Genomic DNA, 21,526 nt, shown 5'->3' with positions numbered 1-21,526 from the left:
ACCACACACCACAATAATATATAACAAATTTATATATATATATATATATATATATATATATATATATATATATATATATATATAAACTTATAATTATACATAAAAAAAAAACATATAGATAGATATATAGACATATACGCATACCAAGTAATCCAAACTTTGTTCTTTTGTTGGCTTTGCTTGTATGTTTAGCAATAAAAGCCCAAAAATACCATATTATAAAAAATAAATATTTTTACGGCCAGTAACTTCTTTCTCAAATCATAAACATTTTATTAATTTTTTAAAAAGATTTTTGTTTCATAAATAAATATTTAAGGTGACATTTGTATGAATCTTCTAGTATTTATCTATATATATTAAACAATAATGATAGAAAAATCAAAAGCCATACACACATTCCAGATTTAATTTGTGCTATATATCACATTTGTATGAATCTTCTACGCATCTCTATATTAAATTTGAGAGGAAAAATAGCAGCTACACACTAAGAGTTCCTATAAATACAAAGGATATGAAATCGATGTTAGAAAATTCAAAAAAATGTGTAGTTTTAATTTTTGTTTTTGAAAAGGTAGTTTTTAAGTTGTGATGAATTGGATATCATATATTTAGAGTAAAATTTGTATTTCTTAATAGCATTTGTTGATTAGTGTTCTAAACACTCATTAAGTTGTTAGCAATACTTTGTGTAATTTTTTGTTTTTACATGAAGTTGAACTTACCTTTTCATCAGGACAAATATCATGCATGCATTTCTCTCCAACAAAAGAATGAGAATGAAAATAAAGAGAAGATGAAGGAAAAATGAGGAGTAAATGATTAGAAAAAGAATAACTAAAAAGAATATATTTTTGTTGTTTAATATTAGTGTATCATTAAAAATTGTTCTTCTCAGATTCTCTGAACGATTCGTCATCGAAATTTAACCACTTGAGTTTAATTAATAATTAAAGAGGATAAAAATAAATGAGATGTTTTATTTATAAAAAAGGGAACCGGAGGCATTATATGCATTCAATAAATCATGAACAATACAACGATGACTCTATGATAGAGATTTTAACTACGTTTATTCACAATGGTGTGTGTTTGAGTTGTTGAAAGCTTTGGTATGGTAATATATAATTTTTGTTTTTCGAAAACACAATGTACTTGTTAAACAAAAACTTACTAAACTAACACACTCCAAAGACTCAACAGTGTGTTATTACGTCTAACATCCAAATTTTTACATAAAATCAAATAATACTCTCTCTTTTTTTACATAAAAGTAATTTTTCATGGATAGGAAAACTATACACTATAACAAAGATTCTCTCTTTTTTTTTTACATAAAAGTAACATTTCATGGATAAGAAAACTATACACTATAACAAAGATAAGAAAGTAATTAATTAAAGAGATTAAACCTAACCTAAATCTACATTAGTTTTTTTTTTTTTTTTAATTCCATACTCTTTTATATACATACACACACACACATATATATATATATATATATATATATATATATATATATATATATATATATATATTAATCATTTTTTAAACTTCAACCTAAAACTGACTATATGTAGTTTCTAGCTTGCTCAAATTAATCATAAGTCTAATAATTTTTTAATGAATAAAGTGTCGAAATAAAATATCAAATCAAATGTTTTGAATATAAACAAATAAATTAATTAATTTTTAACTATGATTTTTGATTGTGTTGCTATTTATCTTGTGTTTTTGAGTTATTTATTCAAAAACATAGGTGATCAAATACATTCATACAATAATCAACAATCTCACTATAATATAAATCAATGAACATTATGCCTTAATTGAATTGAAAATTGTTACAAAATCATTCTAGGTAAACAAATTATGGTTTATCAAATAATCATTTTAGTTTATCAAATAATTATTCTGGTTTATCAGAGATCATTCTAGCTATTTCTTTTTAAGTACATAAGTAAAATAAATATATAATCCAAATCTCAAGATAACATAATATCAAAATTATTTGAAACTATTAATCGAGCCCATAATTCAAGTTGAAGGTCCAAAGAAGCAAAACAATCTACATATTAATGACCAGAATGATCTCCAAAATGATCTCCAGATTGATGAGCTGTGAAGCACGAACAACAAATCCAAAAGAACACTTTTGTTGCACTTTTTTTGCATAAAACTCAACATACTCTAAGACAAATGAGTGGCACTAGACAACTACTAAATAACACGCATGCGTATTACATCTCACTCTGAACAGACGTTTTTCTATATGATTATAAACTGCTATAATGAGTATTTCCTAACCTTCTCCATGCTTACAAAAAAAAAAAATCAAGATGAAGACAATTTCCAGAGTTTTCAGTGCAATCATTCCAATACTCAAATAATTATACTCAAGCAGGCAAAACTCTTCAAAAGAAATGTTGAGTAGATTCTGATCCTAAAACTTTTTATCATACACATCATTTGAAACTCAAATTTATCTCTTAAGATAATTTGAGTATGTTGTAAAAATCAATTTAGTGATTAAAAAAGGTAACTTGTAAACATTATTTATGAATTGAAACGTAACTGTAAAAATTCTTTCAAGGTGAGTTATGTAACTGATCATGAGTAATCAAGGAAGATAGTGTGAAAGTAAGAACTTTCTTGTGTCAAACATTAGTGGAAAAACTCACAGACTTTGAGGCTTGGAAGTAGCCTATCTTAGGTGTGAGACTCTTATATATATATCCTTATTTTGTTTCTCACTCAATATCATATATCACTTAGAATTAATTTGCTTTATTCTTTATAACTTATCCATAATGTTTTGGATTTTTATTTGTAAGAAAGATTGATCTTAAATTAATTTAAATTAAAAGCATGAATTAATATTTTAAAAAGGGACCAAAACTCCTTTTTCTTATAATTGATATTGCTACTTCATAAAGACGGTGCTAATAATAACGACATTTATGTTTGGATATGAGAACAATACATCGAGACGTACGGGAAAACAAACTATGTTCCACTAATATGACGAACAACATGTACAACATCATGTTCAGATGATGAAATCATAATAACATACGAAAGAAAACTAAATATATTTATAAACAACTTATTTAAATAAAATAAAATGAAAAAAAATAAAATAACTTAAATAAGTGATTCCAAATTCAAAACATAACTCTAAATCATCTATTCAATGTATAAAAAAAAGGTGAAAGAGTTTGGTTTTTATTTTTATTTTTTATGGAGGCGGTTATGTCTCCACAATCTAAATCAAATAATACTCTCTCTAGATATGAGCAGAAAACTAATATTTCACATTATTTACAAAAATAGTTGAACTCGTTTAATTTTTTCAAAATAATTAAAAAAAATCATTGTATTATATAAGATCCTCATTTAGAGGAATTTATTCTGTAAAAATAAAATAAATTAAAATTTACATTAATTAATAGATATTATAACATTAATTAAATAAAATAGAATTAATTTTATTTTCCTTAAAGACCAACAAATATCAACGATACCATCATATAAAACCAAAAATAATTTTTAAGATATACTAATATTATAAAATATAGATCTAAATATGCACATTTTGGTCGGTCTAAATATAATTTTTTTTTTACATTAATCAAAGTAAATTTTTATTTATTTATTTATTTTACTTTTTCTTAGTCATGATAAATTTATTTTATAATGAATTTTATCATTATAGTATTATTTTACTTTTTTTGTTTCGCTTATTAAAATAAAAAATTCTATATATTACAATAATCAATCTCATTAAATAACACAAATTTTTAAAATAGAAAAAAAAAAGATTTACAAGTATTTAATGAATAGATATTTAAACATAAAATATTATTATAATAAATTGAAAAAAGAGAGAACATGCATATCTACTACACACATGATATGATAGGAAAAGGATGAGTCCAAAAAATGTCGAATATATGATAATGAACAGAACACCCCCCCACCTCTTACTTCTCTCTCTCTCTCTCTCTCTCAACCTATCATCATCACTGCCATCCCTATTTCTGATTAACTCTGTCACCATGAGAGTGAGAGCCAAACTCCTCTGATCCATATTAACTCTCTTCAATGAATTCCTCTATACTATACTATACTATATCTATATCTATATCTTTATCTTTATCTTTATCTTTGCATGAATGATTACATCACTATACCACCAATATCATTTCTTCTTTATCCATGGCTTTTCCACCTTCTCATACTTTCATCTTTCAAACTCATGAAGATCATCATCATCATCATGACCACCTTCTTTCTTCTTCAACAACTTCTCTTAACTCCTTCCCTTCCTTTCCAACTCATCATCATTTCCAAGGTCCTCTCTTTCTAATCAATCTTTTTTGTTTTTCCAATAAAATATTGTTACATATGTTTTTCTTTCTACTTTCTACTATGTTCAAGGTGTTAACCTAATTGGGTTTTCTTGCATATCAATTTTGTTTTCAAAATATATATAAGTTTTTGTTTCTTTGTGACCAGGTGCTAATATAGTTGGAATTTTAGTAAATATTATATTTCAAGTTTTTTGCATATTATTTTTGTTTAAAAAAATATATATATACTATAGTTTGTTGTCAATTTAGTTGTGATTTCAATAGTTAGTATAATTTTTTTACATATCAATTTTGTATAAAACTTTATATATGATAGTTTTTAACTCGGGTGTCAACATAGTTGAAATTTCACTAATATTTGTGATGATTTTGTACATTAATTTAGTTTTTCAAAAAAATTTATGTTTGTTTGTTTGTTATTGTAGGTGGTAGTGGTGCACCTTTCATGATGAAGAGATCTATGTCATTTTCAGGCATAGAAAACAACCACAATCAAAACTACAACAATAACAATAAGTGTGAAGAATTAGTACATGGAGATGAAGATCAATTATCAGATGAAGAAGGGTACTCACAAATTGGTGAAAAGAAGAAGAGATTGAGTTTGGAACAAGTGAAGGCACTTGAGAAGAGTTTTGAGATTGGTAACAAGCTTGAACCTGAAAGGAAAATGCAATTAGCTAAAGCTTTGGGGTTACAACCTAGACAAGTTGCTATATGGTTTCAAAATAGAAGAGCAAGGTGGAAAACTAAACATCTTGAGAAAGAATATGAAATTCTTAAGAAACAATTTGAAGCTCTTAAGGCTGATAATGATATCCTTAAGGCTCAAAACAACAAATTACATGCAGAGGTAATTAATATTTAATACTAATAATAGTTCTAATCATATATTCATATATAACTTTAGTCAAAAAAATATATGCATATATAGCTAGTTTTATTAGATCTTTAAATTTTGTAATTTTCAAAACTCACCCTTTATAGATCCTTTCTTGATTATTGTACTAATGAGTAATTTTTTTTTTTTTGAAAAAAATATAAGAGCTTGATTCATAATTGGATCTTGGAGGTTGATTAATATTAATGTGGTTAGAGTTAAATGGATGTGATGTCTTAATCTTGATTAAAAATATAATCTTTGAATGTTCAAAAATTCAATTTTCAAGAATAACCACATATACAATACTTTTTGAGAGTGTGACTTGACTCCAATAACTAAATGTTTATTTTTGAAAATGATTTTGGATTTTTTGGGAAGAAATTAAGGAATGGAGAGTTTTCTTATTATTTTTTTGGTTGTTTCTTTTTTATTTTTATTTATTTTTCTATAAACTTCTATATCTTACCCCTTGACATGGACATTGATTTGATATGTTTTTGTGAATGGGATACATCAATGCAGAACAAGTCTTTTAATGCTCTTCCCTGTCTCCAATATTGAATGTATACATTTTTGAAACAGAATATTAAATGAACAAATTAAATAAATATTTTTGTATTTGAAAAAAAAGAAAGCCAAATTTTTATTTTTAATTGAGTTTTTTTATGATGAATTTTTTTATCTTTCTATTATCTTTGAGTTTTGGTGGTTCTGTCCTATTTACATAGAAAACACAATTTAATTGATTTAGTTATGATACCACATGGTCTTTATTACTTTTTAAAATAATTGATTATGTCATTATAACTTTATAACTTTATGCTAGCTTGATTGTTAGTTAATCATTCATAGGAATAGTCAGTGTGGCAGTGTCAGAAATCCAGAACTGCAAATTAATAGTGATGTTTGTTTTTTCATTTTCTATTCAATAATAATACTGTTTTATATAACTATTCCATGTTGCTATGAAAAAAAGACAATGTATAGCATTTGATCTCATTATAACTTAGTTGTCCACATGGCTAGAATCAAAATCTATTAATATATGTTTGGAATTAGTTTTAAATTGTAGTGTGCAACTGTAACTGCGGTTTTAATGATAGATTTTGAATTTTTTATAACATAAAAATTCTCATGTAACTGTAATTGTAATTTAAAATTATATTGTATTAATACCGAATTTGATAGAATTACAATGTGTTACTATTATGACACAAATTATATTTGAGATTTAAATCTAAAAACTAAATCTATTTTCATTTACTTACATACATGATGATCTTACTTTAAATGATGTTTGCAGCTACAAACTCTAAAGAAAAGGGATTGCTTTGAAAATGGAACAATTAGTTTCAAAAAAGAAAATGAGGGTTCATGGAGCAATGGAAGTGATAATAGCTCAGATATTAATCTAGGCCTATCAAGAACACCAATGATGAATAGTCCTGTTTCTTCACAAAATGGTAAAAGTATTTTACCAAATTCACTTAAGCCTACAAGCATGACACAACTACTTCAATGCTCTTCAAGATCAGATCTTCAAGATGAAAGCTTTTGCAACATGTTTCACAATATTGATGACCAACAGAATTTTTGGCCTTGGCCTGATCAACAACATCATTTCCATTGAAACTACACCAAAAAATATATATTTGAATTGTAATTTTAAATTGTGGTTGCAGTCGTAATTACACATCTAATCTTTATATTGCAACAAAATATTAAAAACGTGGTTGATGCAGTTAAAATTGTAGTTATAAAAATCTTTAAAAAATTTATACTGCAGTTGCAACTGTTGCGAAATGTAATTTCAAACCATGTCTTAAATATTGAGGTATGAATATTTCAGGGTAAAAATGAGGAGAAAGTTCACTAGACTTATCTCAACTTTTTTTCCCTATGAGTTTTTAATTTTTATTTTTTTTCAATTTATGTTGGTGTAGATTGGTGTATAAAGTTGAGACAAATCTACTTGAGTCATGAAGAGGTGGTGAACTTTTGAGTAGTGCAACTCCTTTCCCATTATTACACAATTTTTATTTTTTGCCAAATATATATAAAATTTTTGTTTGGGTGAAATAAAATATTATAAATCATAGTTATTATTTATGTGCCTCTTAGTGGAATTCCAGCTCTGTCACATAGTATGGACCACATAATAAAAATTGGATTCTATGTTTTCATTCTTTTTAAGTAAATATTTTATATCATGTTGGTGCTTTGGAATCATATCATATCATGGAAAATTGCATGAAAAAAAAAGTTTGATTGAAGAAAGTTCATTTAACTTATGAGAATGAAAAGTGGTGCAGTGAATGAGCCATATCATTTTATAGGTTGAAAGAAAGAGCCAAATCTAGCTAGCTTAGAGTTTAAACTTTATAGAGAGTGGGGGTTGGAGGTAGTAAGATATGAACACACATACCAAGAAGAGTGAAGGTTGTAAGAGATGAGAATATATGTGACATTGATATTTTAAATTAAAGATATATATATTTATTCAATAAATTAAAATTATTTATAGTTAAAAAAAAATGTTTTTACACTATTTTGCATCTTGATCATTAATTGAATATCTGATGATATTAAAAAAAATTAAAATATATATAAAAAGTTATTGTATTAATTAAACTGACATTAGTAATTATTTTATAATAGTTTTAAAAATACTTAAATATTATCTCTTGAATTTATATTATCATACTCTTTACTATTACTATTAAAGTGACATTTAATTGAAAACACAAGTTGGTATTAATTGATGCTGAAATTGAAGGAAACATTTGCCAAATTTAATCTGACAACAGAAACTACTTGACTCTGTATCCACAAGAAGATCCATGTGATTCTACTGCCAAAGAAAAAGAAAGAAAAAAAAAAAGCATTTTCTCTCTCTTACCTATGCATCCTATAGTTTGTCTGCCAGAAATTTGATCTAGCAAGAATATGTTTGCTTAAAATAGAGTAGACCCTTAATGGAATAAACCATTAATTGATGCATGCTGCTACAAATTAATTAAATATTTATTAATATTTATAACTTATGACAAATTTACATGCATTGTCTGAATAGCAGTTGTACCAAATTGTTTTAAATTTGGGATTATAAAAAAACAAAATTATTTTAAAGTTTTAATTAACTGTTTTTGTTTTTATTGTTTGAATTACCTCTGTTTTGGTTGATACTCCTTTTCCTTAAACACAAGTAATGGTGATTGTAGTTGTAATTAAAGAGACATAATTCAGTGTGGTAGTAGCATAATCTAAAATCGGGAAATGTAACTCTTAATTATGCTCAATTACTAATTAAGAAAAAACTTCAATCATAAATTTTATAGCATACATATATATTTTTTTATTATATTTATTATTATTTCTCATATATTATGTTGATAAGAGATAATTTTATTTGAGACACGTCGAATATAAAATATGAGTTTTTTAATTGAGATTAAAATATTGATTTAATATGGATAAAGAGGCTAATTCAACTCCTCTATTCAACATAACTTCATTTATTTTATATATTATTTGTTTTCAATTTATAAATCTCTAGAAAATATACAATTTTTCTTTCCAATATTTAAATTATATATATATGCTCAAGTTTTCTTCCATTATAGATAGCATCTCACGAGAATTATCTCTATGAATAAATAATCATTCTCGGTTTAAAAACTAAACTACTTGGTATATTTTTCTTTATCATGACATTTATAGGTAGAAAATAATTAATTATGTGAAATCAATAATTTTTTGGCTATTGAATTGGTAATAATTTGATCACCGGAGGTTAGATCTCGCGAAATAAACTAAATTTTTACAACCCAGTGAATTCATAAAAAAATATAAAAAAAGAAAGAAAAAAAAAAGTTGTGATAGCATAAGCTACATTATCATGCATGTGAATTTGAAATGGACAGATCCCAAAATTAAAAACCTCCCAATAGGAAAATGTTAGTATTAATCAATTTGAGGAGATTGGGGATTTTGAACTAACACATAAATGATATAGCTAGAGAAACAATTCTATATTCTATCTACAATTAATGAGTTTACGTATCTAATTTAGCCATTCACCAACACATGCTCAACTATTGTAATATTGTGTAGTTATGTAAAAAAATAAAAAATAAAATAAAAATTAAAAAAAGACATTGATAGACAAGATACTATAATGATTAGTAATTGTCTTTCTTAATTAAGGTCAGTAGTTAGCAGTGTTAGCCAGCATTTCAAGAAAACAAGAAAACATGTTTGTGACAGCCTTCAGTTTCTTATCATGTCACATTTATTAATGTCACATACTGAAGTCATATGCAATTGTTGTCAACTATATATGCATGGTTGATTCTACACAAAACAGTAATTCATTATTTCTCGAAATGATTTTTTAAATACATCCTCAAAAAAATTTATGAGATATTAAATTAAAAATATTTTAAATGAATATAAAAATTATTTAATCAATAAATACATCTTAAATAAAAATTGTACATGAGAAAAATATCCTCGTATAATTGGGACCAATATGAGTATTTTGCTACAACTCCATCTATTCCCCTTTTATAAGCATCCTTACGTGAATATTTTGTGGATGTTTACATTTATTACTTAAATAAATTTTTTATCTTTATTTAAAATATTTATATTTTTCATTAGTGTATGTATTGAATGTCTTACACTTCTTTTATATTAAAAAGTTTATATACACCTACAAAAAAATATCCTCACATTGATAATAAAAGTAGAATTCACGATTTTATAGGTGTGAACCAAATCTTTACCAACTAAACTAGTTTTCATTGGTTACTTTTATTTGTGTATATATTTATAAAAATAATTAAAAAGTGACAATAAATAAATAAATTAATTTTAATGTTTTTTTTCCTTCTTATAATTAGCAATGGTGGAACTTCACAAAATAATATTGGAAACCAAAGACAAATTAGACAATACTCTAATCACGATTACAAGAAAAGATAACAAATTTACGATTATTAAGAAGATTAGTTATGTGCAATTAAAATTTTAGATTTCATTTAAAATATAATCTAAATTTATTAAATTGTTCATATGAATGCTAAACACTCAACTATCTATATTAATTTATGTTTATTAAAGTTATATATATTAGAAATACTATTATTAAATAAGTCAAAAGTAGTTAATTTTTTTACTTATCATAATGACAAGAGAGAGTACATGAATAAAAAAAATTATCTATGTAGTGTAACTACAACAGTATCAGAGAAGATATTCCAATTATGAATCTTTAGTGATTTTTTAATCAACGAAGATAAAAAGACACATGATTGTGAAATTAGTCAACTCTATTATTATTTAACGAATTCTTAATTAAGAAGGTTATTGATATGATCTTTCATTTCTTCACCGACAATATATGATTGAGACGCTTTTTGTATATGAGCATGTTTGGCTTTGGTAATGGTAATATCAACCAACCTAGCTCAAATTGAAAATGTTTGAATGTTAAAACTTTATCCAAATGTTGGAGAATTTTGGTAGTCAATTTAATTAGATAGTCATTGATATCATATTTTAGTGTTTAGATGAATAACATGATATATGATATTCATCAATTTACTTTTTTGAGTACTGATATTTATTAATTTATATATATACCATATATATTTTAATATATTATATAATTTATTTTGGAAAATATCAATTTTATATCACATAAAAACATAAATTATAATAAGTTTTTCGATTGCTTCTAAAAACACGATGAAGTTTTTTTTATTGACCAAATACTAGGCTATTGAGTCCAATGCAAATTCTTAAATAAAATTATTCAACAATTCATTTTAGAGAAACAATAAACTTTATTTAATTATTTATTTCAATATATTTTGGATCCCTGATTACTTGTCTACACCATTCGATTTTCATTCCAAACTTTACTCACTCAATTTAATGGTGAACTAAAATTTATTCTTGAAAATTTAATCTATTATAAACATCAATATAAAGAAAACGAAATACAAACAATTTTTAATTTTTAAATGTAAATCTTGTCAGTCTATTTGAATTAATAACAATTATAATTTATATTTCATTTTACAAAAGAAGTTTTTTTTAATTTGAGACACCAATATGCCCAAATATAATATATCCTACAAAACTGTAAAAATCGACAATGGAAAATATAAATTATAAAATAGTCAAGGTCTTAGCATAAAATATGAGACATCTTTTTTAACTTGGGAAAAGAGGCACAAATTCAAAAATCTAATCAATCTAGTACAATGTTCAGTGAACATCTATATATTGTGAGAATCATTTTGTTCAAACAACTACATATAACTTATCGCAAATGTTGGTTGTGACGAATACATATTTTTTAGTGTGTAGCTCGTGCCAAGGCGACTAAGAGATCGTCACAAACATCAAATTAATTGATAGGTATTGATTATATAATTCTTAGTTTGATAAGTTTTTAATTTATATGAAATATTGATTTACTATAGATATAAATATTTTAAAATGTAACTTGCACATTGTAAAGTAACAAATTATTCTAACACAATAATTCAAATAAGTGCATTGTAAAATCAACATGTTATTATGAAAATTATTATTTCACAATTTAAAAGAATTGTAAATTGATATGCGAGGCAAAATATAAATATAAAGTAATGTGTAGATTGTTTGACATATAACTAATTAAAAGGAGGAGATGTCGATTCATTGAATTTTGAATATGGTAAGATGCACGATTTTTTTTAACTCTCTCTACCAATAATGGGTTGATCCGAGGGATAAAGGGATTGAGATTCTTATGCAAGTGATTACGGTTCAATACATGATTCGTGTGTGGAGAAAATTCAGTTGGGTGAATAAATTAATCACTGCTAAATAACGGTATATATTTCTTATCTAAAATATTATTATAAAATAAAAACTCTGAAAAACAAAACTAGGATAATGATGATGAACAAAAATACACCAATTGTGATTCCTCTCACATCTGCAAAATCTTAAATTCTCATTCTCTCTCCTCCCCTAATCTAATTTTTATTTTTCATAAAAAATAATTATTAAAAAAATATTTTTATAGTTCCTTTTGTTAACAAAGAAAAGAGAAAGCAAGAGGAAGAAGAGAAACAACCACTCTAGGGTTTCATAACATAGAATGAACCAAAACCACAAGTTAATAGGGTTAGAATGAGTATATATATAAAAGAATAGAATTGTCTAAAATACCCTTACTACTAATATATAATAATATTATCTAACACCTTTATCCAGTACATATTATCATTTGTGTATTAACTATTTAAGTATAATGTAATTTTACACTTCAGCTTTCTTAATGCTAACATATATATGATTATATGTTTTCAATATATTTGTTTTTTTTCTGTACAACATAATTTTTCATTTAACACCAAATAATATTTTTTACATAACCTTTATTCATCTAGTTTTGTTTGGACCATATGTTTCTCCCATGTTAGGTATACTTACGGTAATTCACTTTATTGAAAAATAATGTTAGTTGCAATATTTACATAATTCATAATGTCAAACTACAAAAAGGAATGATGAGAAATTATAGTAGTTCCATTACACTTTTTTTTTACCATTATTTATATAATTGTAATATGTGAATCGGATTTAATATACACATATTTGCAAATCTAATAATCATTAACTGATGGAACATAATAATTGAGGTATAATGAAATCAAGGCTAAATAGGTTTCTTAATTTAATTTTAGTTAACGTTTTAGTTTTTTATCTTTTTTTTTCTCCGATTTGGTCCGTTATTTTAATTTTAAGTGACAATTTGATCTTTTATGTTTTAAAATGTCAACAATGTTATCCTTTCATTTACAAAAATTCATAAATTTTTTTAAATAAAACCCACAAAATTGATTATATTCTTCAATATAATACAAATTTCATCAAATTTGTAACTTAAATCTTCAAATAAACTCATATTTTCATTCTTTATTTGATGTTGTTAGAGATGAAAATGAGTTTATTTAAAGATGTAAATTATGAATTTGATGAAATTTGCATTATATTGAGGATGATAATTAATTTTAAGGGTTTTGTTAGAAATTTTTGATGAATTTTTTAAATTTTTGCAAAAAAAAAAAAAAAAGATAACATTGTTGATATTTTAAAATATAAAAGATCAAATTGTCTCTCAAAATTAAAATAAAGGAACAAATCGAGAAAAAAAAAATATAAATGATTAAAACATTAACTAAAATTAAGTTAAGGACAATTTAGCTTAAAATCAATCTTATGATGAGCACGACAATATGTACCAAAATATTTTTGTTAGCATGCTTTGAAGATCCATCAACACTCTTTACATGTCATATTTACTTATCACTTTATAAATTGCTAGTAGTCATTATACATAACAAAATAATATATTCTAAAATAGTTTCCTATAATTCTTAATGAAAGCATATGCAAAACGAAATTACTATTAAAATTATTAAACCGCTGAAATATTGTTTTGTTAGCATGCTATGAAGATCCACCAACAATCCTTACATGTCCCGTCTATTTATCACTTTATAAATTGCTAGTAGTCATTATACACAACAAAATAATATATTTTAAAATAATTTCCTATAAATCTTAATGGAAACATATGCAAAATGAAATTACAATTAAAATTATTAAACTAATAAAATATCATTGGTAGTTTTCAAGCTTCTTCTCTTTGGTTGTTGTTCGAAACATCCAATCCTGATTTTTCATGTCACCTATCCATCCTTTTTGATGTAGTCGTGCCCTATGAATTTCACACTAAATTTACATCAATTTCATTACATAAAAACTTGTATATCTTCAAATATCTCTCCAAATAATGATGTGTAGAATTCCTATTTTATGGTCAACTATTATGTCAATTTCAATTTTTTAACACTACTTCAAATACCTATATTAAATAGCATGTTACAAACACAATAGTTTTAAAATTTAAATTCAAATAAAAAGTAAATAAAATTCCTATACGCATAAAAAAAAATATAACTTGTTCAAGCCCTAGTTTAATGTACTATTTTCTTTGATGCAAGATATTTATTTATAGTATATATATATATATATATATAACGAGAGAGTAAGAAGAATCAATATTATCAATTAAACAAATTATGCATGGTCATGATTAAAAAAATAAACGTGACTTTTTTTAGTAATTATTTGTCACTTAAACATCTTTTAATTACAATCTCATGATACATCTCGTCTCCAAATATATATTATATTATTAATAAATTATGAATGCACACAACATTTAAAATCGACTATTATAAAAAGTTACAATTATTAAGGACAAAATTACATGTGGTCATTTTTTTCATTGTTGGTCTAACATTTTAAAATCAACAACTAAAAATATAGAATTTTTCTCTTACTTCAAATTAAATTACATATGTAAGCTACAACATATTACTGGTGTGCAATATTTTTCCGGTATTAATCCTTTTATTGCCAAACAAAGATTCTTAGAGTTCTTCTTCCTCATTTTAGTTATCTTATTTATAAAAAAAAAAATTTTAAAAAAACCTAACAAAAATCTCAAATTGAAGAATGATTGTAAAAATTATATTTTGTAAAAATATTCATTAAAATTGAACCACCCAAATTTGAAATTTTTTAAAGATTTTGAAACCTATTAAAGTTATAATAAAAAAATATTTATTAGAATAGACTAAAAAAATACTATTTATTAGATGTTGACTTGCGATTTGTTTGTTTTAAAATATGTAACTAAAATTTTATAATTTACTTTATATTTTTTATTAATAATGTTATATTTTTATATTAATAATATTATATTTTTTCGATAAAAAAAGTTTGGGAAGATAATTTTTTTTATTAATCAAAATTAAATTCTTACTATTGGGCTAAGACTTCAAGTATAAATTGTATAATAGTATAATCTTTTTAAATTAAAAAATTTATTAAAAACTAAAAATAAACATTGAAGAATATTATCCTAATAAGTAAAAAAAATAAATATAAAATATTACTTAAGACTATAAATATAATTTTAAAAGTTTGTAAAAGACATCGTTAAGTTTTAATTCAACTAGCAAATGCTGATATTTTTACGTTGAATATTTTCAAATCATGTCACATGTTTTGTTAATATTATTTAGGTGAAAATCTAGAAGGTATGTCCCAAATTATATAATAACATTATATAAATATTGTGTATCAAAGATAATATAAAAAGTTCTCATATGTAAAAAAAAAACTTATAAGAAAAAGATAAATATAAAATAAGTAATTAAATTCAAAAAATAATATAATATAATAATAGAAGTTTTAAGGGTTTATGGAACTAAATCAAAGGATATGCTAAATTTAAATAATATTTTTGCTAAATCATTGAGCAGAAAGTACCATCATACCACCATAAACTTCATCTTAATGATTTCTGAAAAAATGATATAAAAAATCGTGGAAATAACTTTAAATAATATATATAAACATAAATAAAAATCATCAACTTTTAAACATTTCCATTATAAATGAATGGAGTCAAATAATTGAGCAAAAGTCATATCAGTTTTGTTAATAAAGGCTCTTAAAAGAGTTTTCTTATTAAGGTAAGAATATTAAAAGATTTTCTTATTACATTAAGGTTTTTTTTCTTTTGTTCAGAAAATAATATTATATTTAAAGAATTTTATGATTTTTGATAATACTGCTAATTAACATGTATTAAATTATAATTCAAAATATTTTTAAATAATTAAAATACAATTAAAGATTTATAATCTAAAATGACGTCACATATATTTTGACGTAAGACATTTGTTTATAGTATAAATAAAATAAATTAAAGCTTATCTTACCTAAAAAGAAATATTTTGGAGTGTCAGTTATTGTGTTCAATTACTATTAAAAAGAATCATTTTTTTAATGAAATTGTATGTTTGACTTCGTTTTATTAATTTTAATATTATTATTTTTAATTTATTGAGGATGTGGCCGAACTGTTTGCCAAGTAATATTTGTGATACAAATAGGGGCCTAAAAATGCAAAAGATTAATGTGAATATCCAACTGTATTTATTGATTAATTAATGTGAATATTTTGAAGATTATAAATAGATAATATAGGTGTTATGATAAAAGTTATCACATATTTTCATTAAGATAAATTATCTCATCAAAGTAAAATATTATTAAAAGTATGTAAAAAAAAAAAGATTATAAACAGATTATGAAAGATTGATGTGATGTCAATGAAAATAATAACAATGAAATATAACAAGATATCAACGAAATAGTATAATTGGACATGAAAACGACTAAAATAATCATTAGTATTTTATATAGATAAATTATACATAGAGTCATCTATTTGAATTGAACAGTATCATATTCATCAATACAAGAAAAGAAAAACTCCGCACTATATAACAAAAAATATATTGAACGAAGAAAAAAAAGAACTATGCATTCTTTCGATCGACATTGCTTATGCCAGGCCCATAGATATGGCCCAATTAATAAATAGTTATGGACCCGATATGTATGTGCCAATTTAGGCCCAACAGGGAAAAAAATTATCACCTTCCATTAAACTATAATTAAAATGTGGATGGAATATATCAAGAAAATGGTGGTAGAATAACATATATTCAAATTATTTTGTTTCATTTCAACTTATCTACCAAAAATACTAGGCTTAGTTTTCATCACGTTTCATTGTTTTTTCCGTTTTAGTTTGTTTCAGGGTTATATATTGATCTCTGGTTTGGTCTTACACATTTGTATCAAAATAATTGATATATTTCATATTTTCACATATAGATATATATATGCATATTAGTATAGGGGCTCTTGCCTCTACAAAAAGGGGGGGAAAATCATATATAAGTGTCTAATTATTTTTTATTTTACTCTTATAAAATATAATTCTTACCCTTTTATAAAGAAAAATTATAAAAGATATATATTCTTTTTAATTGATAGTAACTTTTATTATGTATAAATTGATAGAATTTTTTATCATATATCCTTATAATTTTATCAATCTTTGACATTAAACACTTACGATGATATTAAATATATCATATCTTAAAAAGAAAAAATCGTCCTACATAGTTTTAGTTTTAGTGTGATAACATTTTAATTTAAAAATATTTAAATATATTTCTTTTATGAATATATTATAAAAATAGTTAATGTCACTTCAAAAATTGAATACGTCAATTGTTTTGAAATAATTATTTTCACAAATAGACCGGTTATTGTGTGACTGGGGATGTAGAGACATTTTTGTTTTCTCTATATTTACTTTATTCCTCACATTTCAGTTCGCTTTTTGTCTTTTTTTTCTGTGCCACATTTAATTACTCTGCAACAATAATATTATCCTTGTTGTCTCTATACGTAACCTCATTTCATCGATGCACAAAAATTTAGAAAATTAATTTTCGTTCTATATACATCAATAATATATATATATATATATATATATATATATATATATATATATATATATATATTTATATTTATATTTTTTTAAACTATCCTTTAATTATTAAGAAAGATAAATATTTGGTATTTAATTTTTTACATTTGTTTAAATGTAGTTTTTGTAAAAAAGTCAAACTTTGAAAAAGTCAATCCAAATTTTAATAATGGACCTTTGATAAGTAATAGATAAACCTCAAACATAATATTTTCAGCATAAATCAGATTTAGTTTGAAAAGTCTATAAATTTTCAGCATATATAGGTTTTGATTTTAATTTGTTAATAAGAATATAAAAAATTGTTGAAGTGAATAATTGTAATTAATATAAGATAAAGTGCTAGTTAGGAATGATGCATTTTTAATAATAATAAAATAAATTTTTGATATTTTAATTGTTTATCTGTTTACGGTAAGAGAGTCTTATCTCATTTGTTAGCAAATAAGTTAAATATTTTATTTATCTTTGTTTTTAATTATATATGTGATGTAATCAAAGTGATTTGTTTTTACATTTTTTTTGTAGTATAATATTTATAACAAATGACAAATATAAAAGTAATTTAAATAAATAAAACAATCTATATATATGTGGTTGTCATACAATGCGTGTCACTTTGATTCATTTCACACATATTAAAAAAAATATTTGGTTTGGTCCTTCATTTTCATCTCAATATAATTGATATATCATTTCAAATAAATTAAAAATATATATATTTAAAAAAGCTTGAATAATACAATTACTAAATTAATTTTATCAAATATTGATATAATATTGCCTCAAAAATATTGATATAATATTTACTATTATCATAAATGCAAATTAAGTAGAAAATATTAATATGAATATATATATATATATATATATATATATAAAGAGTTCCGTTGACTCAAAAAATAATTTGGTGATGAGTTATTTTTCTTAATAATTCAATATAAATAATAAATTTTACTAATTTAACAATCAAAACAAAAATTCTTATTCCACCAATTTTTATAAACTTTTAAAATTATTTGATACTTTATTAAATAATTTAAATAAATATATAATTAAAATTTTATATTTATATAAAAATTTGTATGGTTAATCATTAATATGTTAATACAATAATCAATTTTTGAATTATTAAAATTCATAATTAATATTGAATTATTATGCGGAATATTCTGTCATAGAGTTATTAATAGAATCAATGAATCTTAATATATATATATATATATATATATATAATATTATTATTATAGATTACAATTTAAAAAATGTAACTAATATCTATAAAAAAATATTTTATTAATATGACTCTAAAAATTGAATATGTCAATTATTTTAAGATAATTATTTTCACAAATAGACCCGATCGGGGGATGTAGAATCTTTGCTTATGCTGCATAGACGTTTATCTCTTTCAATATTGACTTCATTACTCACATTTCAGTTGCTTTCAGCTTTTTTTTCTGTGCCACATTTATTTACCACGTCATAATAATAATAATAATAATAATAATAATAATAATAATAATAATAATAATAATAATAATAATAATAATAATAAATATTTTATTTATAATCTTTAAAAAAATTTCAAATATTTTATAAATATTTTTGATTAACAATTTTGGTTATTAATCCATCTAAAATAGTTATTTTCAAATATTTTTTACTTGTTAGTTTAAAATATTTTAATAATCTCTTCCCCAAAAATTCAGAATTATTTAATAAAAGGATGAATTAAATATAATTTTTTTTAACACTTAAAAATCTATATTTAATTGATCTTTTATTAATAATTCGACATTTTTGTATGACATATTTTTATAATGTTCTAAATATGTTTGCAAAAATTCGAACACTACACATAGTTTACTTAAAAACATAGACCAAAATTATTAATAAAAAATATTGGAAGAAAATTTTAGAAAATTAAAAATGAAATATAACATTTATAAGAACCATAAATTTATTTAACCCTTATATTAATAATAATAAATTTTTATTATTATTCATTCATCCCAAATTAAATATCACATTTATAAAAGCTATTTGTCTTAAAAAAAAAATTGCTTTCGACTTTTAATGTAATGTGCATACAAAAATAGTTAATGTTATTTGTTTTACTCTCAATTTAATATTATTTCACTTTACATTTATGATAATCAAAATACATCAATGCTTAATAAAGATAATTTTCCAAAATCATAATTATTTTTCTTTTATTTATTATTATTATTTTTTAATTCGTGTGAAAGTCAAGATAGAAAGAGTTTTTACTCTTCAAAATCAACTTATTATCTCTCTCATTAAGTAGAGTATATATAGAGACCGGAGATCCGTAAACTTCAAAAATAATTCTGTTTAATAATCTAATATAAACGATAAATTTTGTTAAGTTAACGTTAAATCAAAAATTATTATTGAATAAATCAATTTTACAAATTTTTATAAAATTTAAAAATTATTTAATACTTAAAAGAAAGGATTTGTGTGTGTCTCTATCAATGACTAATTTTCATTGAAAATTTTATTACTACCTTAATTCCAAAATTTTGGCCATTTTACTGCTGTTAGTTTACTTTATAAAATTATCTTTTAATTTTATTTTTTAAAATATACGTATTTATTTTAAAAAATGAATAGCTAAATGATGATATATCAATAATAATTCTTAGTACATCTTTGTCTCACCATAAATGACACTTTTACTTATTCTACACATAAAAAAAAAAATGTTTATAAACAAAAGAAAGATAATAGTAATTTTATAAAATCATTGTTATTGGCAATTTATGGATTTTCTACTATCTATATTGTAAACATATTTTCTTTTTGAGTTACAGAACTTGTCAAATGGAATATAACATGTATACATAATATTAATTATATGATACAATTAAAAAAATAATTCAATAATATATTAAAAATTAAATACAATATGTATTAGAGATATTGTTTTTATTAAAGTGACTTTCGTGAGACGGATAAAAAATTTATTCAATAAATTTTTAATTTGTGGGAGAACATCCTAATTAATTATATTGTTACTAGACGAGTGAGGAGATACTTTCCCTCCCATTCTCTCATTATTCATTCAAATAAATAATATTAATAATAATAATAATATTTAGTCAAATAAATAATAATAACAATAATAATAATAATAATCTTTAGTCAAATAAATAATACTAATACATTAAATTATGTCTCTCTTTTTTCTTTTCTTTATTGCTATTAATTTTTCTCACCAAAACCGGGCTCAGAAAATGCATCCCTCTTCATTATCTTCTTCATCTGAATGAGTGTCACGTGTCTTTCTTCATCAAGCCACTTCAGTTACATTCATATAAATTTATTTACATTTTTATGTATTTACATTTTTATTTATTTACATATATAAACTCTTTTTCATTGAAACACACACACACACACAAACACTTTAATTTGCAAATTGCATCTTTTCTTTCTCTTCAGAAATCTCTCTCTCTTTGATATCAAAAAAAAGTAGTCTCTCTCTCCAAAAATGTTCTCTTTTACCATCTTGGTCTATACCCTTTTGTTTATAACCATTTTTTTCCATGTGGGGCTAATTCATTTTATGTTTCATAATAATTTTTGTCTTTATAAATTTTATTTATTTTTTTTTCTGAATTTTTTTGTATCCAATTTGATGTTTTTATGATGACATCTATGTATGACTTTTCCACTTTTCAATGCATTTTTTCTCTTTCTCAATAGAAAGACTCACCTATTAATTTTCTCTCTTCTTGTTTTTGAATT

At 23.0% G+C, this 21,526-nt stretch overlaps 1 protein-coding gene across 2 annotated transcripts; it reads left to right on the top strand.

Moving 5' to 3' along the window:
* Positions 1-3,944: 3,944 nt before the first annotated feature.
* On the top strand, positions 3,945-7,239 carry LOC101511925 (homeobox-leucine zipper protein HAT7-like). Of its 2 annotated transcripts, none has more exons than XM_073364905.1 (3): positions 3,945-4,357; positions 4,850-5,229; positions 6,563-7,239. In XM_073364905.1, the coding sequence occupies exons 1-3, from the start codon at positions 4,222-4,224 to the stop codon at positions 6,887-6,889; spliced, it is 843 nt and encodes a 280-aa protein (XP_073221006.1). In that variant the 5' UTR covers positions 3,945-4,221; the 3' UTR covers positions 6,890-7,239. The 2 variants fall into 2 exon arrangements, with proteins under 2 accessions (XP_073221006.1, XP_004489381.1); XM_004489324.4 differs by having other exon boundaries at positions 3,948-4,357; positions 4,802-5,229.
* The last annotated feature ends 14,287 nt before the right edge of the window (positions 7,240-21,526 follow it).

This window comes from Cicer arietinum, chromosome 2 (assembly GCF_000331145.2).
Source record: "Cicer arietinum cultivar CDC Frontier isolate Library 1 chromosome 2, Cicar.CDCFrontier_v2.0, whole genome shotgun sequence".
In the NCBI taxonomy this organism is placed as follows: domain Eukaryota; kingdom Viridiplantae; phylum Streptophyta; class Magnoliopsida; order Fabales; family Fabaceae; genus Cicer; species Cicer arietinum.
The sequence above is the reverse complement of the archived record's forward strand: the minus strand, read 5'-3'. Positions and strand labels throughout refer to the sequence as shown.